We start from the raw sequence: 17,102 nt of genomic DNA, 5'->3' as shown, positions 1-17,102 counted from the left end.
GCGCGCGCGCGCGCACGTGTGTGTATGTGCACATGTGTGAGCATATAAGACCTCTGAGTGAAGTGAAGGAGAAAGGTAAACATGGCTTTAAGGATGATTTAAATGGTCCTGAACATGACACCACTGACAAGGAGGAGCGCCCCAGGACCCCATCCCCTTTTGCACAGCTAATGTTCACATTACCAGAAGGATGCTCCAACTGTCTCAAGCATTCTCCAAGCCTTCCTATGCAACAGGCTGGTTTCTTCTTCACCAGCCTCAGAAGCTTCGGAGTTGGTCCCTGCCATCCAGCAGGCTCAAAATCCTCTGGAGAGGGATATTTGCTTTTGATTTTAGAAGTCAATTCCTTACTATGATGTTTCACAGCAATTTAAAAAAAAAAAAAAGAGTCATTTTGTAATGACGGTATTAGAGCAGGGCGCCAGTGGCTCCATTTCCCGTCTCATCTTAAGCAGTGTTGAATTAAATTCTCTTTGGGTTTTCTATTTCCCAATGCTGTCAACAAAGCCGTGGGTACCACACAGAAACCTAATCCCTCCCCCAGACAGAGGACTCCAAGGTAGTGGAAAATCCATCTTCTAACGAAGGCTCTGAAGTTTCATGCTCTCGCCAGGACCTGCAGAGCCGGCAGTATTCAGATGCCAGCAGTGCCTGAGCCGTACATGGCCGGGAGCCGTCCCCCCTCCCCTACCTTGCCAGCTTCACTCAGCTCTCAAGAGCAGGTTAAAGCCCCTCACCCCCACACTGCTTTCTCAGTTTCATCCAGCTGTGTGTCTGCCTCCAGGCTGCCTGACACTGCATCTTTTTACAGGGGGCTTGTAGGCAGGTATGTGTCTTCATCAGTCTGGTCTATGCTGTGGGTTGGGCAAGTCTCCACTAGAGGTTCGTGTGCTTTTGAAGGCCTGATTCCCAGAAAGGCATTAGGAGTAGACGTGGGGTCTTTAGGAGTGGGTCTAGTGGCAATCCTTAAGCAGCTAGTACATGCTCTGAAAGGGAACTTGGACTTTCTCTTTGCCCCTGGTTTGTAACCCCAACAGTTCTGCCCTGTCACAGGCTCCATCCCCAATGCTGCACCTCACCACAGGCCCCAGTCAATGAGGTCAATCCATCACAGACTGAAAACTTCAGAGGTACTCGCCAAAATAAACTATTACTCTTCATGTGCTCGTCATCTCCAGTATTCGGTTATAGCAATGAAAAGCTGGCCAAAGCAGGCTACCGTAACAAACTACCACAGAACGGGGAACTCAAACAAAAGATACTGTCTTACAGTTGTGGGGCTGAAAGTCTAAGATCAAGATCACACAACAGTTGGGTTCAGGAGAGAGCCTCCCTCCTTCCCTCCTTGTCCTGTGACCTCACACGGCACGCAGACAACACAAGTTCTCTGTGCCTCTTAGAAGGACACCCATAGCAGCATGGACTCCGCCTTCTTCACTACATCCGAAAGTAATACATCCCAAAGGTGCCATCACCAAATACCTCAACCGGGGGCACTGGGGCTTCGGAAGGTTAAGTGGGGACTGGGTGACACAACTTGGTCACAGAAGAAGGCAAGTGAGTCACAGACGCTGGCTATACCCAGCAAGCAGGAGAGAAGGTCTCTCCCGGGTCAAGGTTGAGCCATGCAATTGGCTCTGCCCACTGAGGCACAATGAAAGTACTCATTGGGTCTTGGGTGCTGTGGCTTGCCATCTTGTTCCGGGGACTCTTCTGGCACGAATGAAACTCTACACCTTCCATGCCCTGCTCCCGTGTCTGCTCACCACGAAGCCGTAGAGATTTTCTGAGCACCTACAGCTGTGCGTTATCTTCTTGGGGAGAATAATTTCAGCAAGTGAACACGAACACAGAAAAGCCAAGGAATGCCAGGAGGGACCTGTCCATGATGGATAAATGGGAGAAGCCCACTTGTCACTGGCAGCAGACAAGGCTTCTGAAGCATCCAGGCATTGTGGCTGGACACCATCTCCCTTCCTCTTCTCCAGTGTCACCTGTCACCATCACTTCCAGACAGACACAGAGTCCTCGCTTCTAGACAGACAGAGAGCTGGCGGCCATGGGAAAAGGGGGAAGAAGCTTCCCTGAGGAGCACGGCCGTTTATCTTAGTCATAGAACTGAGAGATGGGGTGTCAGAGGTTGCTAAATATGAATTCCTTCCCCTGACCGAACAACTTGGCAAAAAGGCCAAGAACAAAACCCTGGGCTTTCATCTCCATGTGGATAACCGACTCACTCTGTTAGCACAAGGCGGCAGAGGAGCCTGGACCTGTGCCCTCCTCTACACACCTGCTACGCGCAGGAGATTCCAGCTTCAGCTTGTGTGGTCAAACCTGGGGCAACACAATTGTGTCCATCCCCTTAAGAGCCTGACCCCAAGGAGCAAACTGCCATCTGCTCCCTGACTCCACCTTCCCTTTGGTCACCTCCCCGTCACCACAGGACACAACACCCTTGAAATGTCCCTTGGCATCTGGGGCTTCCACAGTCTTTCATTTCTTCCATGGCGTGTTAATGAATTCCCCAGCTGTTCCAAGACTGTGAAGAGTCTGGAGGAGACAGTGAAGGGGCTCACAAATGCGAGAGTGAACGGCGCGGCAAGCGTACAGGGGAATTAAAGATGAGGGGGCACGGGGGCCCTCGGCAGGGAACATGGCGAGTCCACAAAGGGTCTGCTGGAGGAAAGCCGGAACTGAGATTGGATGAAGAGCCGGAACAGCATCCTGGCAAAGGAAAGACAGGTGGGAAGATGGGAGAGAAGCCAAACTGGCGGTGAGGAACCAGGCGGTGCAAAGAGGTGGGCGAGGTAGGCTGCAGCAGATGGACTTACAGCTCATGCTTAGGGACTATGGTAGGGTCTGTTTGTCTGATTTTGTTTTAGTGAGGATGTGGTGTGTGTGTGTGTGTGTGTGTGTGGGTATGTGTATGTGATGTGTGTGTGGGTATGTGTTGTTTGACTATTCATACGGTGTGTATATGTGGTATATGTACATATGTACTGCAAGTGCACATGTGTTTGTTTGTTTGGTTTGGCATGTGTGTGTAGTTTGTAGTGTGTGTGTTTGTGTGGTGTGTGTATGTGATGTGTATCTGTGTGTGTATATCCATAGGCCTGTGTTTTTGGTTTGGCTTGGGGTGTGTGTGTGTACATGAGCACATGTGTTGGTTTGGTTTAGTTTCGTGGCACAGGTGATTAAACCTAGAACCTACCATACACTAAGCCAGGATTTCAGCACTAGCTGCCTTTCCATCCACTCTTTCCTTGTGATACAGAGACAGAGTCTCACTCAGTTGCCCATGGGACCTTAAACTCAGCCTTGAACTTGCGATCCTCCTGCCTTGGCCTCTTGGGTAGCTGTAATTTCAGATCTGGCCTTATGAAAAGGTTTACATACAACCTGGGTGGTTCACGGAACACCAGTGGAAGTCTGTGAAGGCTGGACTTTGCGCTTTTCCCAACTCCCCAGTGAAATGTTTGTAAATGCCATTTTGAAAGTTTATGAAGAGAAGTCTGGAAAGAAAAAAGGAGGGTGGGCTCCGAGAATCATTGATGAGACCCCGGCATAGTAGGTACATTCTCATCAGATAGTGAGTGACCTTAGGAGGCAACACTGACTTTTACAAGCTGGATAACTCACATTGACCAGACATCAATTTTGGGGCCGTATTTCTTCCTGGCGAGCAGTTCCGGAGCAGCGTAGGCAGGGCTGCCGCACTGTGTGCTGAATGGGTCCGAGTAACCCAGGATCCCCGCACAGTTGCTCAGACCAAAATCTGCAGAGACAAGAAGACAAACACGAACTCTGAATTAGAAAATTGCTAAAATGAGGAGGGAAGAAGAAGGGGAAAAAAATCAGAAAAGGAAACATTCTCTCAGGCTAACACATAATTTAGCATCCAACAGGAAACCCGCCAGCTGCAAACCATAACCCCTGCTAGACTTCTCAAGACAAAGGCGTGCCGGGTGGTGGCTCCCTTGCTTCGGTGGAACATCTTACATCAGCCCTCACTGCATAATCCGGCTAGACCTAACAGTGTGAGGAGCCAAAACATATTTCTACCGAGCCTTGTAAATGAGTCATCTGGGGTGAAGAGAGACTGTTAGCTTTCTAGGACTGAGGCAGGAACGAAGAGCATGCTGAGATCCTGGCTGCCTGGTGGCCGTCAGGGAGAACCCGAACGGTGACTGATTGTCTGCGGCTGGCCGTCTGCATCTCTGGCCACTTAGAGCTGCCTTCTTCAGCTCGGTTTCTTTCATCAAAGTCTCTGAGAAATTCCTTCCAGAGGTATACTGTAATTTGGGGGTGGGCGGGGGAGGACTGTTTAAACAGCCCTGCGTGTTGGCTGGAGAAAGAACATGCAGCAGGCTGGCGATGCCAACTAGACTAAGTGACCTCATAAGTGACCTCATGGCGTTGCTTTGTTCTAAGATGGGAAGGCATCTGGGAGGCCTGCAGGAAAGCCCGGATGGGCCTCACAGCTACTCTGGGTCTTTTAGGAGTTTTGTGAAGGCTTCACTTTTGATCTAAAGATACTGCATCTAGAGGGTAATTAGGGAGCTGTTAGTGCTCTTCCCTCCCCTAGTATCTTCTTCAATCTTTGTTGATCTCAGACTGAAGGGCTGAGATCCTGGGTCATCCTTTGAACTCCATTGCAAATGCTGAGCTCCGAACCCATAGGCATAAGACTCCCAAGTTTCAGGGCAGGTCAGAAATTGGCTCTGAGGAGGCTGCGACCACACCCCGTACTTTCTGCATTGACGCCATTTCTGTCTCCTTTCATGACCGCCTTTTGCTTGGCTCTCGCTTGGCTCCACTGCAAGTGCACACCCACCACAAAAGCCATAGGGAAGAGAAATGACAAACGGCCCAGGAGAAACCCGGGAGGGTGTGACGCCACCTGCACACCCTAGGTCGTGATGACGACTCCGAAGAGCTCCCTAACACTTATGGCAGTGGGCTGTATAACTTAACAGCTTGTTCAAAGAGAACCCCTTGGGCTCTTTCAGGCTCCGAAGAATACCGAGCCCTCAGGGATCTATCCGAAGAACCACCAGGAAAGTTGCTTCAACACCAATCTTTTTCTTCTTTTGTTTTTGATTGGATTGTTTTCACTTGTCCCCCTCCTCCTGCCCCCTCACATTTACCTCCACCTGACCATTCTCTTCCCCTTTGGTCCAGTTTGCCCAACTAGGTACCACAAGAAAACACTAGGGGAAAAAAGCCTGTCTGAACACAGAGGATGGCTAGCCTCCCATCTGAGAGAGTATCTGTTGCAATGAAGGTGAGGGGCCCTGTTCCTAGACCCCAGTAGATACTGCAACGCACGAGCTGGGGGGAGGGGCGGGGGCGGGAGCACTAGCAGGAGGAACCCAGGCCTCTAGGCTTAAGAACCCCTGGTGTGCAGTCCGGAGCTCGGCCCACGGAGTGGCAGTGCTGCCAGGAGTCAAAGTTTTAAGAAAAGTTGTCTTGTTAGAAGCCCAAACACACAGCGGTTCCAGAAAAATGTGTCTCTGAATTTCCAAGATTGAAGGCAAAGCTACCATTCCTCAGGTCAACGGGGGGCTCTGTTAAAGCAAAGGGTGGAGTCTTTTAGGGCACCTCCTCCCTTCCGCCTTATCTGATCTATCAGATCTAACAGATAAAAGGCCAGAGCACCGTCCACTGTCCCCGGCAAGCTAGGAAACAGAGCCTGGCCTTATCTCAAGAGTTTTACAAGAAGATAAATTAGTTCAGGATTTGGGAAGCGGCAGGGCAGAACCTGCATTTAAAGTTCTCTTCATCTACCCAAGAAGACTTGATTTTAAAGACATTGTAGAGAAATAAACGGCGGAATATTTCACATTCATAATTACGGTTATTAAAATTTTACACGTATGCCTATAATTAGAATGGTGAAACCAGAGAGAAATTTGCCTCCCAGTAATGTCAGATAGGTCGGCCTCAATTAGATTTGGTAAATACATAAGCTAATTATCACTCAATTTTCTGAGAGCTGCAAAATGAAATCTCAAAAGAAGGCCCCAGTGAATATTCACAGCTCATCTAAACTGGAGTTATCCCCCTGGTGGGGGAACATCCTGCAAACATCCGGCTGCCTTCTCTCTCTTTTTTCTCTCTTTTCTTTCTTTCTTCTTCTTAGAAGAAAAATATATGGTTGAATCAAAAATCTTACTCTTGATAATTCTAGCTAATTTGAAACATGGCTGAAGCAAGTTTATTTAAACCAAATGATTTCAAAAACAGGGAAACTATTAAGAAGAAATGATAATAGCTATAATCCTCTTTGAAAAAACACCTAAGTAAATCCTTTGAAGGGAAGAGGTTCAAAGGGCTTTCAAGTTAACATCGTAATAATAAGGGTTAGGAAAGACCTTTGATCCACACTGCCATCCCAGGGGCTAGAAAGCCACAGACACTTCCCCTTGAGGGAAGCAGGTTAAATATAAGAACTGGCTACCTTCTAGGCTAGGACAATGTGACTTTCATTTATAGTATCATTTAAGTCATGAATGAACTGGGAGGTGACAGAAGGAAGAGACTAAGAAAAACCCAGTAACCAGAGCTTCCCTCCTCACAATTGTCTATCCTGGCTTTTGACACCAGGTCTTTTCCCAGCAGGCTTGGCCCATCTTTTACTGCCCAGTTCAATTTGGCCAAAGATGTCACTGTGTAGTTTGAGCTTGGATGGAAGACACCTCCCTGCATAGTGAACTATGACCTACCGTGACAAGTAAATGAACTGCAACTCCTCTTACCACAGGAACAGAGTCTTGGGTGGGTCAGCTGTTGAAGCCACGCTCATGAAAGGCTGCTCTGAAGTATAACCAATCAGTTTCACTCTGCCTCGCTCCTGCTTGTTTCCTGTACGTCATTTCTTTCCTTTGCTATAAACGCAACATGCATGCAGAGCAGGCCAGGGTATTCTCAACGATTTATGGTCAGGACTGCTAGACTCTCAAAGGCAAATCTGGTCTGAACAACTAGATGTAACTTGTCTTTTTACAGACTTGACTTGAAATACCTGGCTGGGTGTTATTCCCATGGTTACCAGCCAGGAGGTGAGAACCCAAGAAAGTGAAGAGAGAGGTTCCTGACCTCCCAAAAGCAATCGTCATACTCATTGAGAAGAGAATTCCAGGTTGTAGCTTAGGTATGCCCTCTCTTCAGCCTGCCTAGAGTGATTTGAAAGAAAATGGCCCCCAAAGGGAGTTGCACTGTTAGGAGGTGAGGCTTTGTTGGAGTAGGTGTGATCTTAGAGGAAATGAGTTGCTGTGGAGGCGGGCTTTGAGGTCCCATATATGCTCAAGCCACGCCCAGTGTCTCGGACCACTTCCTGTTGCCTGTGAGTCAAGATGTAAGAACTCTCGGCTCTTTCTCCAGCACTATGTCCGCCTGCACACTGTCATGCCTCCCACCACGATGATAATGGACGAAACCTCTGAAATATGCGTGGGTTTTCCTTTATAAGAGTTGCTGTGGTCATGGTGTCTGTGTGAGTTTCCTCTAAGAGAGTTGATTACTCGGCCAATCTCTGGCTACTTCTAAAAGCACCTGCTATTTCAATGAGAAACCCTCAGCACTGTGAATACAGCAGCCATGAGATCAGGTTCCTCTGAGGGAATTCCTCGTCAACAGAGAGGTCTGTCTTCTGCAGTGCTGCTGTACGACAGCACAGATGTGTAAGGGGTCACCTAGGGCTACAGCCTGACAGAAAGAAAAGGCGGCGAGGTGAAGGAATGAGGAAACTCCAGTGTGGACGGTGCCCTGGGAGGACCTGGAAACTCTCCACAGCCCGGGCGCTCTGCTGGGGGGGGCGGGCTTATCAACAAGATGGACGGGAATTCTCGGTGCTCTTACTGTGATGTCAGTCAGCCCTCACCAAGGTTGTTTTCTCAGGGTCTCTGCTGTTAAAACATCTCTGTCACTGCCACCACTACAGTTTCCAAAGACGAATCACACATTAGCCATGGATGGGTGGAATCGCCCTCCCTCCAGCCCTTACCCTCCAAGGAGGCTCTTTTGTTAAAGGCCAAAAATCCCAGAGAGTTTGACCGGAAGACATCCTGCACGCATTCCGGCAGGGCCTCTCTGTTCACGGCTTCTGTGTCTGGCTCTCAGGGCATTCACGGTGAAAACAGCAAAGCAATTTAACAAAAAGAAAAACACTGGTCTGCTCTAAATCACCTGCTAAAAATAGGTCCTTAAAGGGCCTTTTTTGGGTGGGGAAGATTGGTTTCCTCGGAACTGTTAATTTTCCACTAACAGGTAAACCAGTCCATCACCACCTGTCAGGACGCCTAATCAATCGTGCAGAAAAGCAGGCTAGAGTCCCTCAGCCCAGGAACAGCGTATCCCTCACTGAGTGGAATCCCAGATGCCAGTGGGTCTTGCATGTGAAGTAGGAGAAGAAAGAAAAGCGAGAAATGAGAGTTGGCGCTGGCTACCTCACGGCTGGATGTGGACTTTGACAGCCAAGAGCAACTACACACAAGCAGAGCATCACCAGCAAAAATAACCCAGTTCTTCCTGAACAGGCACGGGGAAGTCACAACCTCTAACGTCCTGCAGCTTTCCTTCAGCGGACCCAGGTTCTAGCCATCCCCCTGCTGGCCCCTCTCTTCACAGCACCCAGCCTGCTGCAAAGTTTGCATGAGATTCTACTGAAAAGCCATTCTTGCCTCTCCTTGTCCCCGGGGCATCCTCAGATACACAGAAGGGTAATAAGATATGAAGAAGCTATGGGTAATGTTGCCTGAGCCAAACTGTTTTCTACTACTAACAATACATTTTCTTGCTAATTCACACTTAAAAACACAATGCTTTAAAAGTTGAGGATCATCTACAAAGGGACCCAAGTTTGGGTTCCGAGAACCCAAGGGAAAAGCTGGTCATGGTGGCACATGTCTGCAGTTCCGCTGCTCAGGACGCAGAGACATGAGGGTCCCTGGTGCTCCCTGGCCTCACGGCCTAACCAGCTGGGTGAGCTCTAAGTTCAGTGAGACCCTGTCTCAAAACATAAGGTGGGAAGAGACTGAGGAAGACTCCTGACCTCTGTGCTCCATACCCATGTGCACATGCATGCACATACATGCACACGTGTGTGTATGCACACAAACATATACCACAGGCACATATAAGAAGTTTACAAAGTCCAAAGAAATATGTGACCAACAAATATTTACTTGAAAGTATAAAATTCATTTTACAATCAAATGATACTACTTTTAATTTATTATCTAAATAAACTGTTAAATTAATTTTCAAAACTATTATTAGATATTAGAAATACAGGGGTAATAAGGAAATCTTGACTTCGGATCAGATACAGAGCATGAACAACTTCCAAAGTTAATAATCAGGAGCATGACACTTAAGGGGTAATCTTTAAAAAAAAGAAAAGCCATACCAATCAACTTGATGTTGTTGTCCTCATCTAGTAGCAAATTTTCTATCTTCAAGTCTCTGAAACAAACAAAACCAGACATTTCAGGTAAACATTCGGGAGGACAGAGTGACATTTCGTTCCTGGAGAACGTGAAAGCTTTGAGGACCTCTTGGAACCCACACTCACCCTCTCTGCCTAAATCTGGCCAGGGAGTAAAGATTTATAAGATGGGACATAATTAGTTGCCGATGGGTATAAAAACTGAAGGATTTCAGGGAATCCAGTGTGAAATGGGGCAGAAGAGATGAGCAGTTTCCAGAGTGGACCTCAAATCTGAACATTAAACGTAACTGAGACCAAGAAATAAATCAGGGGCTGGAGAGATGGCTCAGAGGTTAAGAGCACTGACTGCTCTTCCAGAGGTACTGAGTTCAATTCCCAGCAACCACATGATGGCTCACAACCATCTGTAATGAGATCTGGCGCCTTCTTCTGGCCTGCAGGCATGGAGGCTGAACATTGTGTTGTACATAATAAATAAATCTAAAAAAAAAAAAAGAAAGAAAAAAAAAGAAAGAAAGAAATCAGTAAGTAAACATAGGGACACAACAGTTCACACAGGTGCTGCCTGAGAATCACAGTTACGGATTCTGGGGCCGGGGTGGTGACACTGTGAACAGCACCAGCTACAGCCACCGATGGATCTGGGGAAGAGCTTAAACAAAACAGGGTCAAGAGGGCTAAGGGAGCAAAGGCCCTCGCTAGCAGGCATGACCACCAAGTTCAACCCCCAGAACCCACATGGTGGAGGAAGAGAACCAGTTCCTGCAAGTTATCCTCTGAGCTCCACACATGCTATGGTCCACCCTCCCCTGCCTCTTATCGATAAAGCAACATCAGTAAAGTAAATCAAACTTGAAAGTTGATTTAATAAATCCATTCCACAGCCTCCACGGGCCTCCACGCTTAGCCTGTAAATGTCACAGCACGTTGGCAGATGATAATATTTTAATCTATTTAGCAAACAGATGTTATCACAGGTGGAATAATGGATTTCACAGATGTCAGCCTCCTAATCCCTGGTGCCATGCTTGAGTGGATGCTAACCTGACATGGCAAAGGGAATTGGGTGTGCAGATGGAATGAAGAATGCCCCTTGGATGGTAGGTGACGTCACTCGTTGGCACGGAGGTGACAGGCTGGAGACGAAAAGCAAATAGAGCCCTCTGAGTGGGAGACTCAGCGCTGTGCAAGCTGACTGTAAGCTCCTACCAGGCAGGGAACATGCCTGCCTTTCTCTCCACTGTACCAGGGAACCCTTGCTCAATGCAGGTAGTCAGAGAGAAGCTAGATTAGCAAAGAGATCATTTGGGGTCTGGAGCTGTGGTAACTGGCTGATGTGCACGATCCCCACCACTACAAAACAAAATTAAACCAAAGAGAACCTCATGGGTTTCCGAAGCAAAATGTGTATTTGTACGAATGTGTGTATATACGAGCCATCTCAGAAGCGTCTCAGACAACACACAAATTCTGGAATCTTACACTGACTCACACATACGCTGAACATTAATGAAGAGTGCTTCTCTAGGGGCTGGAGAGATGGCTCAGCAAGTCACAGCACCTGCTGCTTTTGCAAGGGACCCAGGTTCGGTTCCCAGCACCCACATGGTGGTTCACAACTGGTTATAACTCTAGTTCCAAGAGATCCAAGACCTGGCCTCCTATGGCTCTGTGAGCACACACACAGTGTAAATTCATACGTGTAGGCAAAACACTCATACACACAAAATTTTAAAAATCTTTTTAATAATACTTTTCCATAAATGTATATATACACACATTTATACATCGTCTACTATGTTTGGTCCTGATTTAATTTTCCTACATAGGAATAGAGAAATCAGACAATAAATACTCTTTTTCTTATGTCTATTATGGGTAACTTAACAGTGTAATCATAATGAAGCAAAAATGGTGGCTGACACCTTATGGCAATGTCCATGAATAGATGAGCATCACCAAACAGAGCAGCAATGTCCCACTCAACAGGGACGGTTGCCTATAGCCCAGTTCCTGTGCTGCCAGCCTGCCCATTTTGTGAAAAGCCGGAAGTCTTGATTTGGTCTCAGTTTTTAAATACCGGCAGCAAACTTGCGTGTAAAATAACAATAACCATACTATGCAAGTCAAGCTTGAGGCAAGATGTGGCCTGCCAGTAACCAATTCTCAACTCAGCATGAGTAGGAGATGAAGCTCAGGAGAGATATGGGAATGTCCAGGGCCAGGGTAGAAAACAGGAGGAACAAAAATCAAATCAAATCTGTGTGCACAGGCCCCTGAGGGGTCCAGCCATTTGCAGCAGGACTGGGCAGGAGAGAGCTGGGAGATGGCTTCCTCAGAACCACCAAGGATGGGTTAGAATGGGAAGAATCAGGAAGTCAGCTGAGGGGGGGAGTGGGGGGGTGGTCAGTGAGTTCAAGACCAGAAGGCTGCAGGGAGCCTCGAGGCCCGGCATGTGGATGAGGGGTGTGGTAACATCAAGTAAGAGAATATAAATATGTTATGCCCTCTGAATGCACACGTAACTGGGGGAGAAGTCCGTACATCTTCAGCTCAAGCGAAACTACGCACGGCTCACTGGACACTGCTTTGAAAAGACAACACGTGTACCCAAATATCAGGTCACCCTAAATGTAAGGCAGCCCCACCCGCTTTCCCAATAGGCAGACCTCACTTTGAATCAGGGTTTTGGAAGCACGTGATATCAGCTTTCAGGACTGTGATGGGACCACCGAGTCACGCTGGCTAATATTCAGCTTTGAAGTCGCAATGTCACATCAGACTATAAGGTTACGTGGAGCCTTGGTTTCTGCCCCAACACCACAAAAACAAAAGATGATATATTCAAATGCCCACTTAATTCACCATGTAGCTCTAGCTGGCCTAGAACTCACGAGATCCATCTGCCTCCACTTCCCAAGTTCTGGGAGTAAAGGTGTGCACCACCACACCCAGCCATAACTTTAGAATTATTACCTGCACACACCCCCACCATGCATCTCATGAAACAGCGTCACTACCACTTGTCAAGTCAGAACCGAAGTCTCTTTGGGTCACCGCATGGGAGCTAAGCCTTCCTGAGCTAGACATTTGCAATGGCACACCTGGTTGTCCTCTGCTGCTGGGGTACTGTCCTGGGTTCCTGCACACTTCTCTCACACTGAGTCTCAGCACTAGCTAACACTGCGGAAATGCGTATCTGTGGATGTTAATATTTGTTTGAAACCCTAAACCATAGGCACCCATTTAAAATCCCCATAAATTAACCACTCAGCGGGTTGTTTTCCGTGTAGTCCCTAAGCCATCACAGCTGGAGCCATTCTTCCAGAAGCTGTGTCCATTGTCTTCATCGTCCCTTCTGCCATCGTCCTAGGATGACTGCTGGAGCCCCGCAGTGTCATCGGTGACCCAAATCAAGTGTGATGTGTCTTCTACAGCAACGGCTTGGTCGGTGACAGGGATTTCCAGAGAGACCCTGCAAAGGACGGCTTCTTTCCCAGAGATAACCACGGTTTTATACAAGCCTGACTTTTACTCGCGCACTTACGGTAATTCCAACACCCAGACAAACACAGCAGAGAGCCAGGAACAGCCAAAGTGTGACTCGGTGAATACTGACTACACAGCACGGCACTATTTCAATCTAAGGCAAAGACACAGTTTGCTTCAAGTGAAATTAAGCCTCCCTGCCTAAAGGAAGTCACAGTCAGGCATTAAAGGGGGAAAATATTGTTCAGAACAAATATTGTACAAAAAAAAAAAAAACAGCTTAAAGAGTCAGGGGGAAAAAAGAAAGTAATTGATAAGAATAATAATCGAAGCAGAGCAATTCTGGGGCCATGAATGCCTAGAAAAAAACAGTAATGATTAGAGCAAGCACAGGAAAGAAACACTATAAAAGAAAAAATAGCTACAGAAACCAGAGAAAGTTTATAATGCCAAGAGGAAGTATAAAATATAATTATTTGGTAAGAGGAGAATAAAACCAGCTCAAAGCCACTACCTTCCTACACACAATTCTTCTGAAGCACTCGACTCCAGCCACCAGGAAAAACGGAGAGAACAAACCTAGCTAGCAAGCGGCCAGGCCATAATACTCTTGTTCAGCTTCCTAGATGATTCCAGCGGGAAACAGCTTCACTACCAGGATGTCCCAAGGCTAGCGGGGGACAGGAAGTCCCTGGGTACCAAGTGATCTTGACTGTTGAGGTGGCAGGAGCATTGGGCCTTTCAGACATTATTCCAACTTCCTGCTTTGAAAGGAGACTGCTTCCCCGTGGTCTCCCGTGTCAAATTTGGGGGAAGGCATGTTTTGTTTGTTTGCTTGCTTTAAGATGAGATGGAATGAGGGTTGAGGAAGGGGAAGTGTCTTGCTACGTAGCTCAGTCTGATCTTGAACTTGTGGCAATGCTCCTGCCTCAGCTGCCCACCCCTGCCTTCATGTCCAGCTTTCTAATGCTGCTTTTTCCTGATCACAGCAAGCCCTCTGGATTCAGGAGTTCTCCATGCTCAGACTGAAAACATATGGGAGGAGAAACACTTCCTGTGCGGAGGGTACCCAGACACTGTCCTGTCGTGGACGGGCAGTGTAACTTAACGTGGTGTTTGCACTGGTTTAGCCATTACAAGTGATCTAGAGACGGCCAAGGGCTCTGTGCAAACACGAGATGGGTCATTTCACTTCAGAGGCTGGGGTATCTGAAAGATGGGATGGGAGGCACTGGGGTGCTGGTGAAACGGCCTTTGTGGGTCTGTGCTGCTGTATCCATGGCATCATAGATCTACAGGGCTCACAGAAATGCACGATGCCGTGAAACTTAGTGCCAACTGCAGCCCTCAGTCAATGTCCATGTCTTCGTCCTAGGTCACCAACTAAGACAGGGTGTTATGGCTACCCAAGATATGTAAGTAGAAAAAGGGAAGATGAATGGGGAGCCTGGAGTTTCTGTGCAGTTTCTCTACAAAGTCAATGATCTTTTCTAAGGAGCCTTTACGCTTTTCTCTTCCTAGGTTTAGGAACATGCTAGCCCCCTCTCCCCCGGGTGTTCACTGACTCTGGGGGAAGAGTGGTGCCAACGGCCAACAGAGGAGGGGCAATGAGCAGATCTTCCCACCATCTTACAATATTAATAATGCGTCCTCATGGCAAGGAGACCATGTGGTTCAGTGTTGGCTTGTGAAAGTCACTTTTCCTAGGCTGCAGGGCTTCAAAGAGGAACAAGGTTTATTTCATGTAACACCGTGTCCGGCAGCTCATCCATGCTGCCACAAACGACGGTCTGCCATTCTTTTCTATGACTGTTGTGTATGTGCGCCAAGTTATTTTGTCCACCGCCTGTGATGGACAGCCAGGCAATGCAGGTGCCCCTGGACTTCTTCTATCCTCTGGATCTGTAACCTAAAGGTAGTGTGGTAAATGAAATAAGCCAAATGCGGGGAGATAAATACTGAATGTTCCCAACTATTTGGGGAGGCAAAAGAAGTGACTGCCTCTAAAGAGGAGGGAGGGCAGCCTTTGCAAGAATCTGGGGAGGATTTGGGAAGGGAGGGCAGAGAGGTTGAAGATACAGGTACAAAACCAGAGAAGCCAAATCTGGTTCTACGGCCTGGCTGGTGATGAAAGTTAAGATAATCTAGTGTGGATCGAAGCAGGTAGAAAATAGGCTTTGGGCTTTTCTCACACAAGGAAATGATGTTTGAAATGATGTGCTAATTACCCTAGCTTGACCGTCACACATTGTATACACCTATTAAAACATCACTCGGTACCCAATAAACGTGCAAAAGTATGTGTCAGTTAAAAATATTTAAAAGGAAAGAAAAATGAAACCATTTTGTATTAAAAAGGCCTGGGGGAGTGGGGGAGATGAGGATGGAGCAGGCTGTGCTACCAGGTGGCTCCGGAGATGGGATCTGGAACAGTGCTGGTAGGGACCAAGTCTTCAGAAGAAAGAACAACACCAAGGCACCAATGAGGAGACCCACCTGAGCTGCCTTTTGTCGAGGAGAGAGTCCGGCCAAGATGAGGTCACCAGACAGACAAGGGAAGTAGGCAAACAAAAGGTCCCTGGACCATCTCTGCCAAGTGCTCAGCTCCAGAAGGAAAGAGCCAGAGGCCGCAACTGATGCCCAGGCGGGTATGTCCGGTGGGGTTCACAGAGAGCATACCAATGGACCTTTGGTCTAGGTCCTTGACAGAGAATAAGCCAATCCTAAGGTTCATATGTGTGTCTCCTTCCTTCTTCACCCACCCAAACTTTGCTTGAAGCTTTTGAAGATAATCATCTTGATTTTGGGGGAACTGGTCACAAGGAATTCCAGCCACTGTCCCACCAGATAAAAGAGTATGATGGAAGAAAGAGCCAGGGTGGACTCTTGTCAGACACATTTGGATCTTGATTGCGCAGGGATAATAACTGTGTTCCAAATCCTGAGGAACAAAGGGGCACAGGAGAGGGGGCTCAGATGTACATGTGAGCACACCGTATTCACTGTGTGCTTGTGGGCATGAGTACACATACATACTCATAGACATATACACACCCACACACGAGAGCATTACATGTACATGTGTGCATGCATGGGGTTCACATATATGCATGCATGCACAATGTGTGTCCTAGTCTACAAAACTATGAATGCAACATATGCACACACATACACGAGATCATGTACATATCCGTGTGGACAGAACAGATATGATTGGGGGGGCATGTGTATGTGTGTCACATGTTTCCAGGATCATGGGATAGTAAAAAAAAGGATTGATAGGAGTGGCAAGAATTCAGGAAAAAGCCAAAGGGACACGCTCAGGAATGAGACCCTAAATCAGAGGTTCTCAATCTTCCTGATAGCTGCAACCCTTCTAAGTTTATCAGAATAACTTCTCAGCCAGAACCCTGAAAATCCAAAGGAGAAACATGGAAACTCAGTATATAAGGAACTAAAGAAGCCAAAATCTCCAAAAATGAAAACCAAAACTCAGCTATGAGAAAGGAGGAGAGACCCGTGCGTCAGTCACTTGACTGGGTTACAAGACCTTGTTCTCAGCCTTCCTGACATGAGACCCTTTAACACAGTTCCTCTGTTGTGGCGACCCCCAACCAGAAAGCTATTTCACTGCCACTTCATAACTGTAATTTTGCTATTGTTATGAATCATGATGTAAATATTTCTTGGAGATAAAGGCTTGTGAGGAGGTTGTGACCCACAGGTTGAGAAGCACTGGGAATGAACGTGCCATGAGCTGAGGCAGCCAGGATTTGCAGAGGTGAGAGGAACCTGAGATGCTAGAGCAAGGACTCCCACAGCCGGGGCCTGAGCAGACAGTAGACAAACGAGCTTGAGGAAGGCAGTGTGGGCTCCACGCTCTCTCTGTGTGGAGGCAGCTTGGACTCCACGCTCTCTCTCACTGACCACCGACTTGCCCCAAGCAAGTCATTCGAACTCCCTGAGCTTTTTATTTTTCCTTTAGAAGAAGACAAAATGAACAAATATCATCCTTCAGGGCTGGGAGATGGCTCAGAGGTTCAGGGCACATACTACTCCTGCAGAGCTCTCTAGATCGGCTTCCAGCACCATGTGAAGAGGCTTGCAACCACCTGTGATCCAGCTCCAGAGGATCTGACACCTTTAGATCCCATGAGCACCT

General features: G+C 47.6%; 1 protein-coding gene across 1 annotated transcript in view; it reads right to left on the bottom strand.

Moving 5' to 3' along the window:
- Hunk (hormonally up-regulated Neu-associated kinase) overlaps positions 1–17,102 on the bottom strand; it is a 108,569-nt gene that overhangs the window by 39,412 nt on the left and 52,055 nt on the right. The window contains exons 3-4 of the mRNA XM_005345342.2: positions 9,410–9,465; positions 3,640–3,775 (exon numbers count right to left, since the gene is read on the bottom strand). Coding sequence (XP_005345399.1) covers positions 3,640–3,775; positions 9,410–9,465 — 192 coding nt within the window. The remainder of the gene's footprint in view (positions 1–3,639; positions 3,776–9,409; positions 9,466–17,102) is intronic.

The sequence above is a fragment of the Microtus ochrogaster genome, chromosome 2 (assembly GCF_000317375.1).
Source record: "Microtus ochrogaster isolate Prairie Vole_2 chromosome 2, MicOch1.0, whole genome shotgun sequence".
NCBI lineage: Eukaryota > Metazoa > Chordata > Mammalia > Rodentia > Cricetidae > Microtus > Microtus ochrogaster.
The sequence above is the reverse complement of the archived record's forward strand: the minus strand, read 5'-3'. Positions and strand labels throughout refer to the sequence as shown.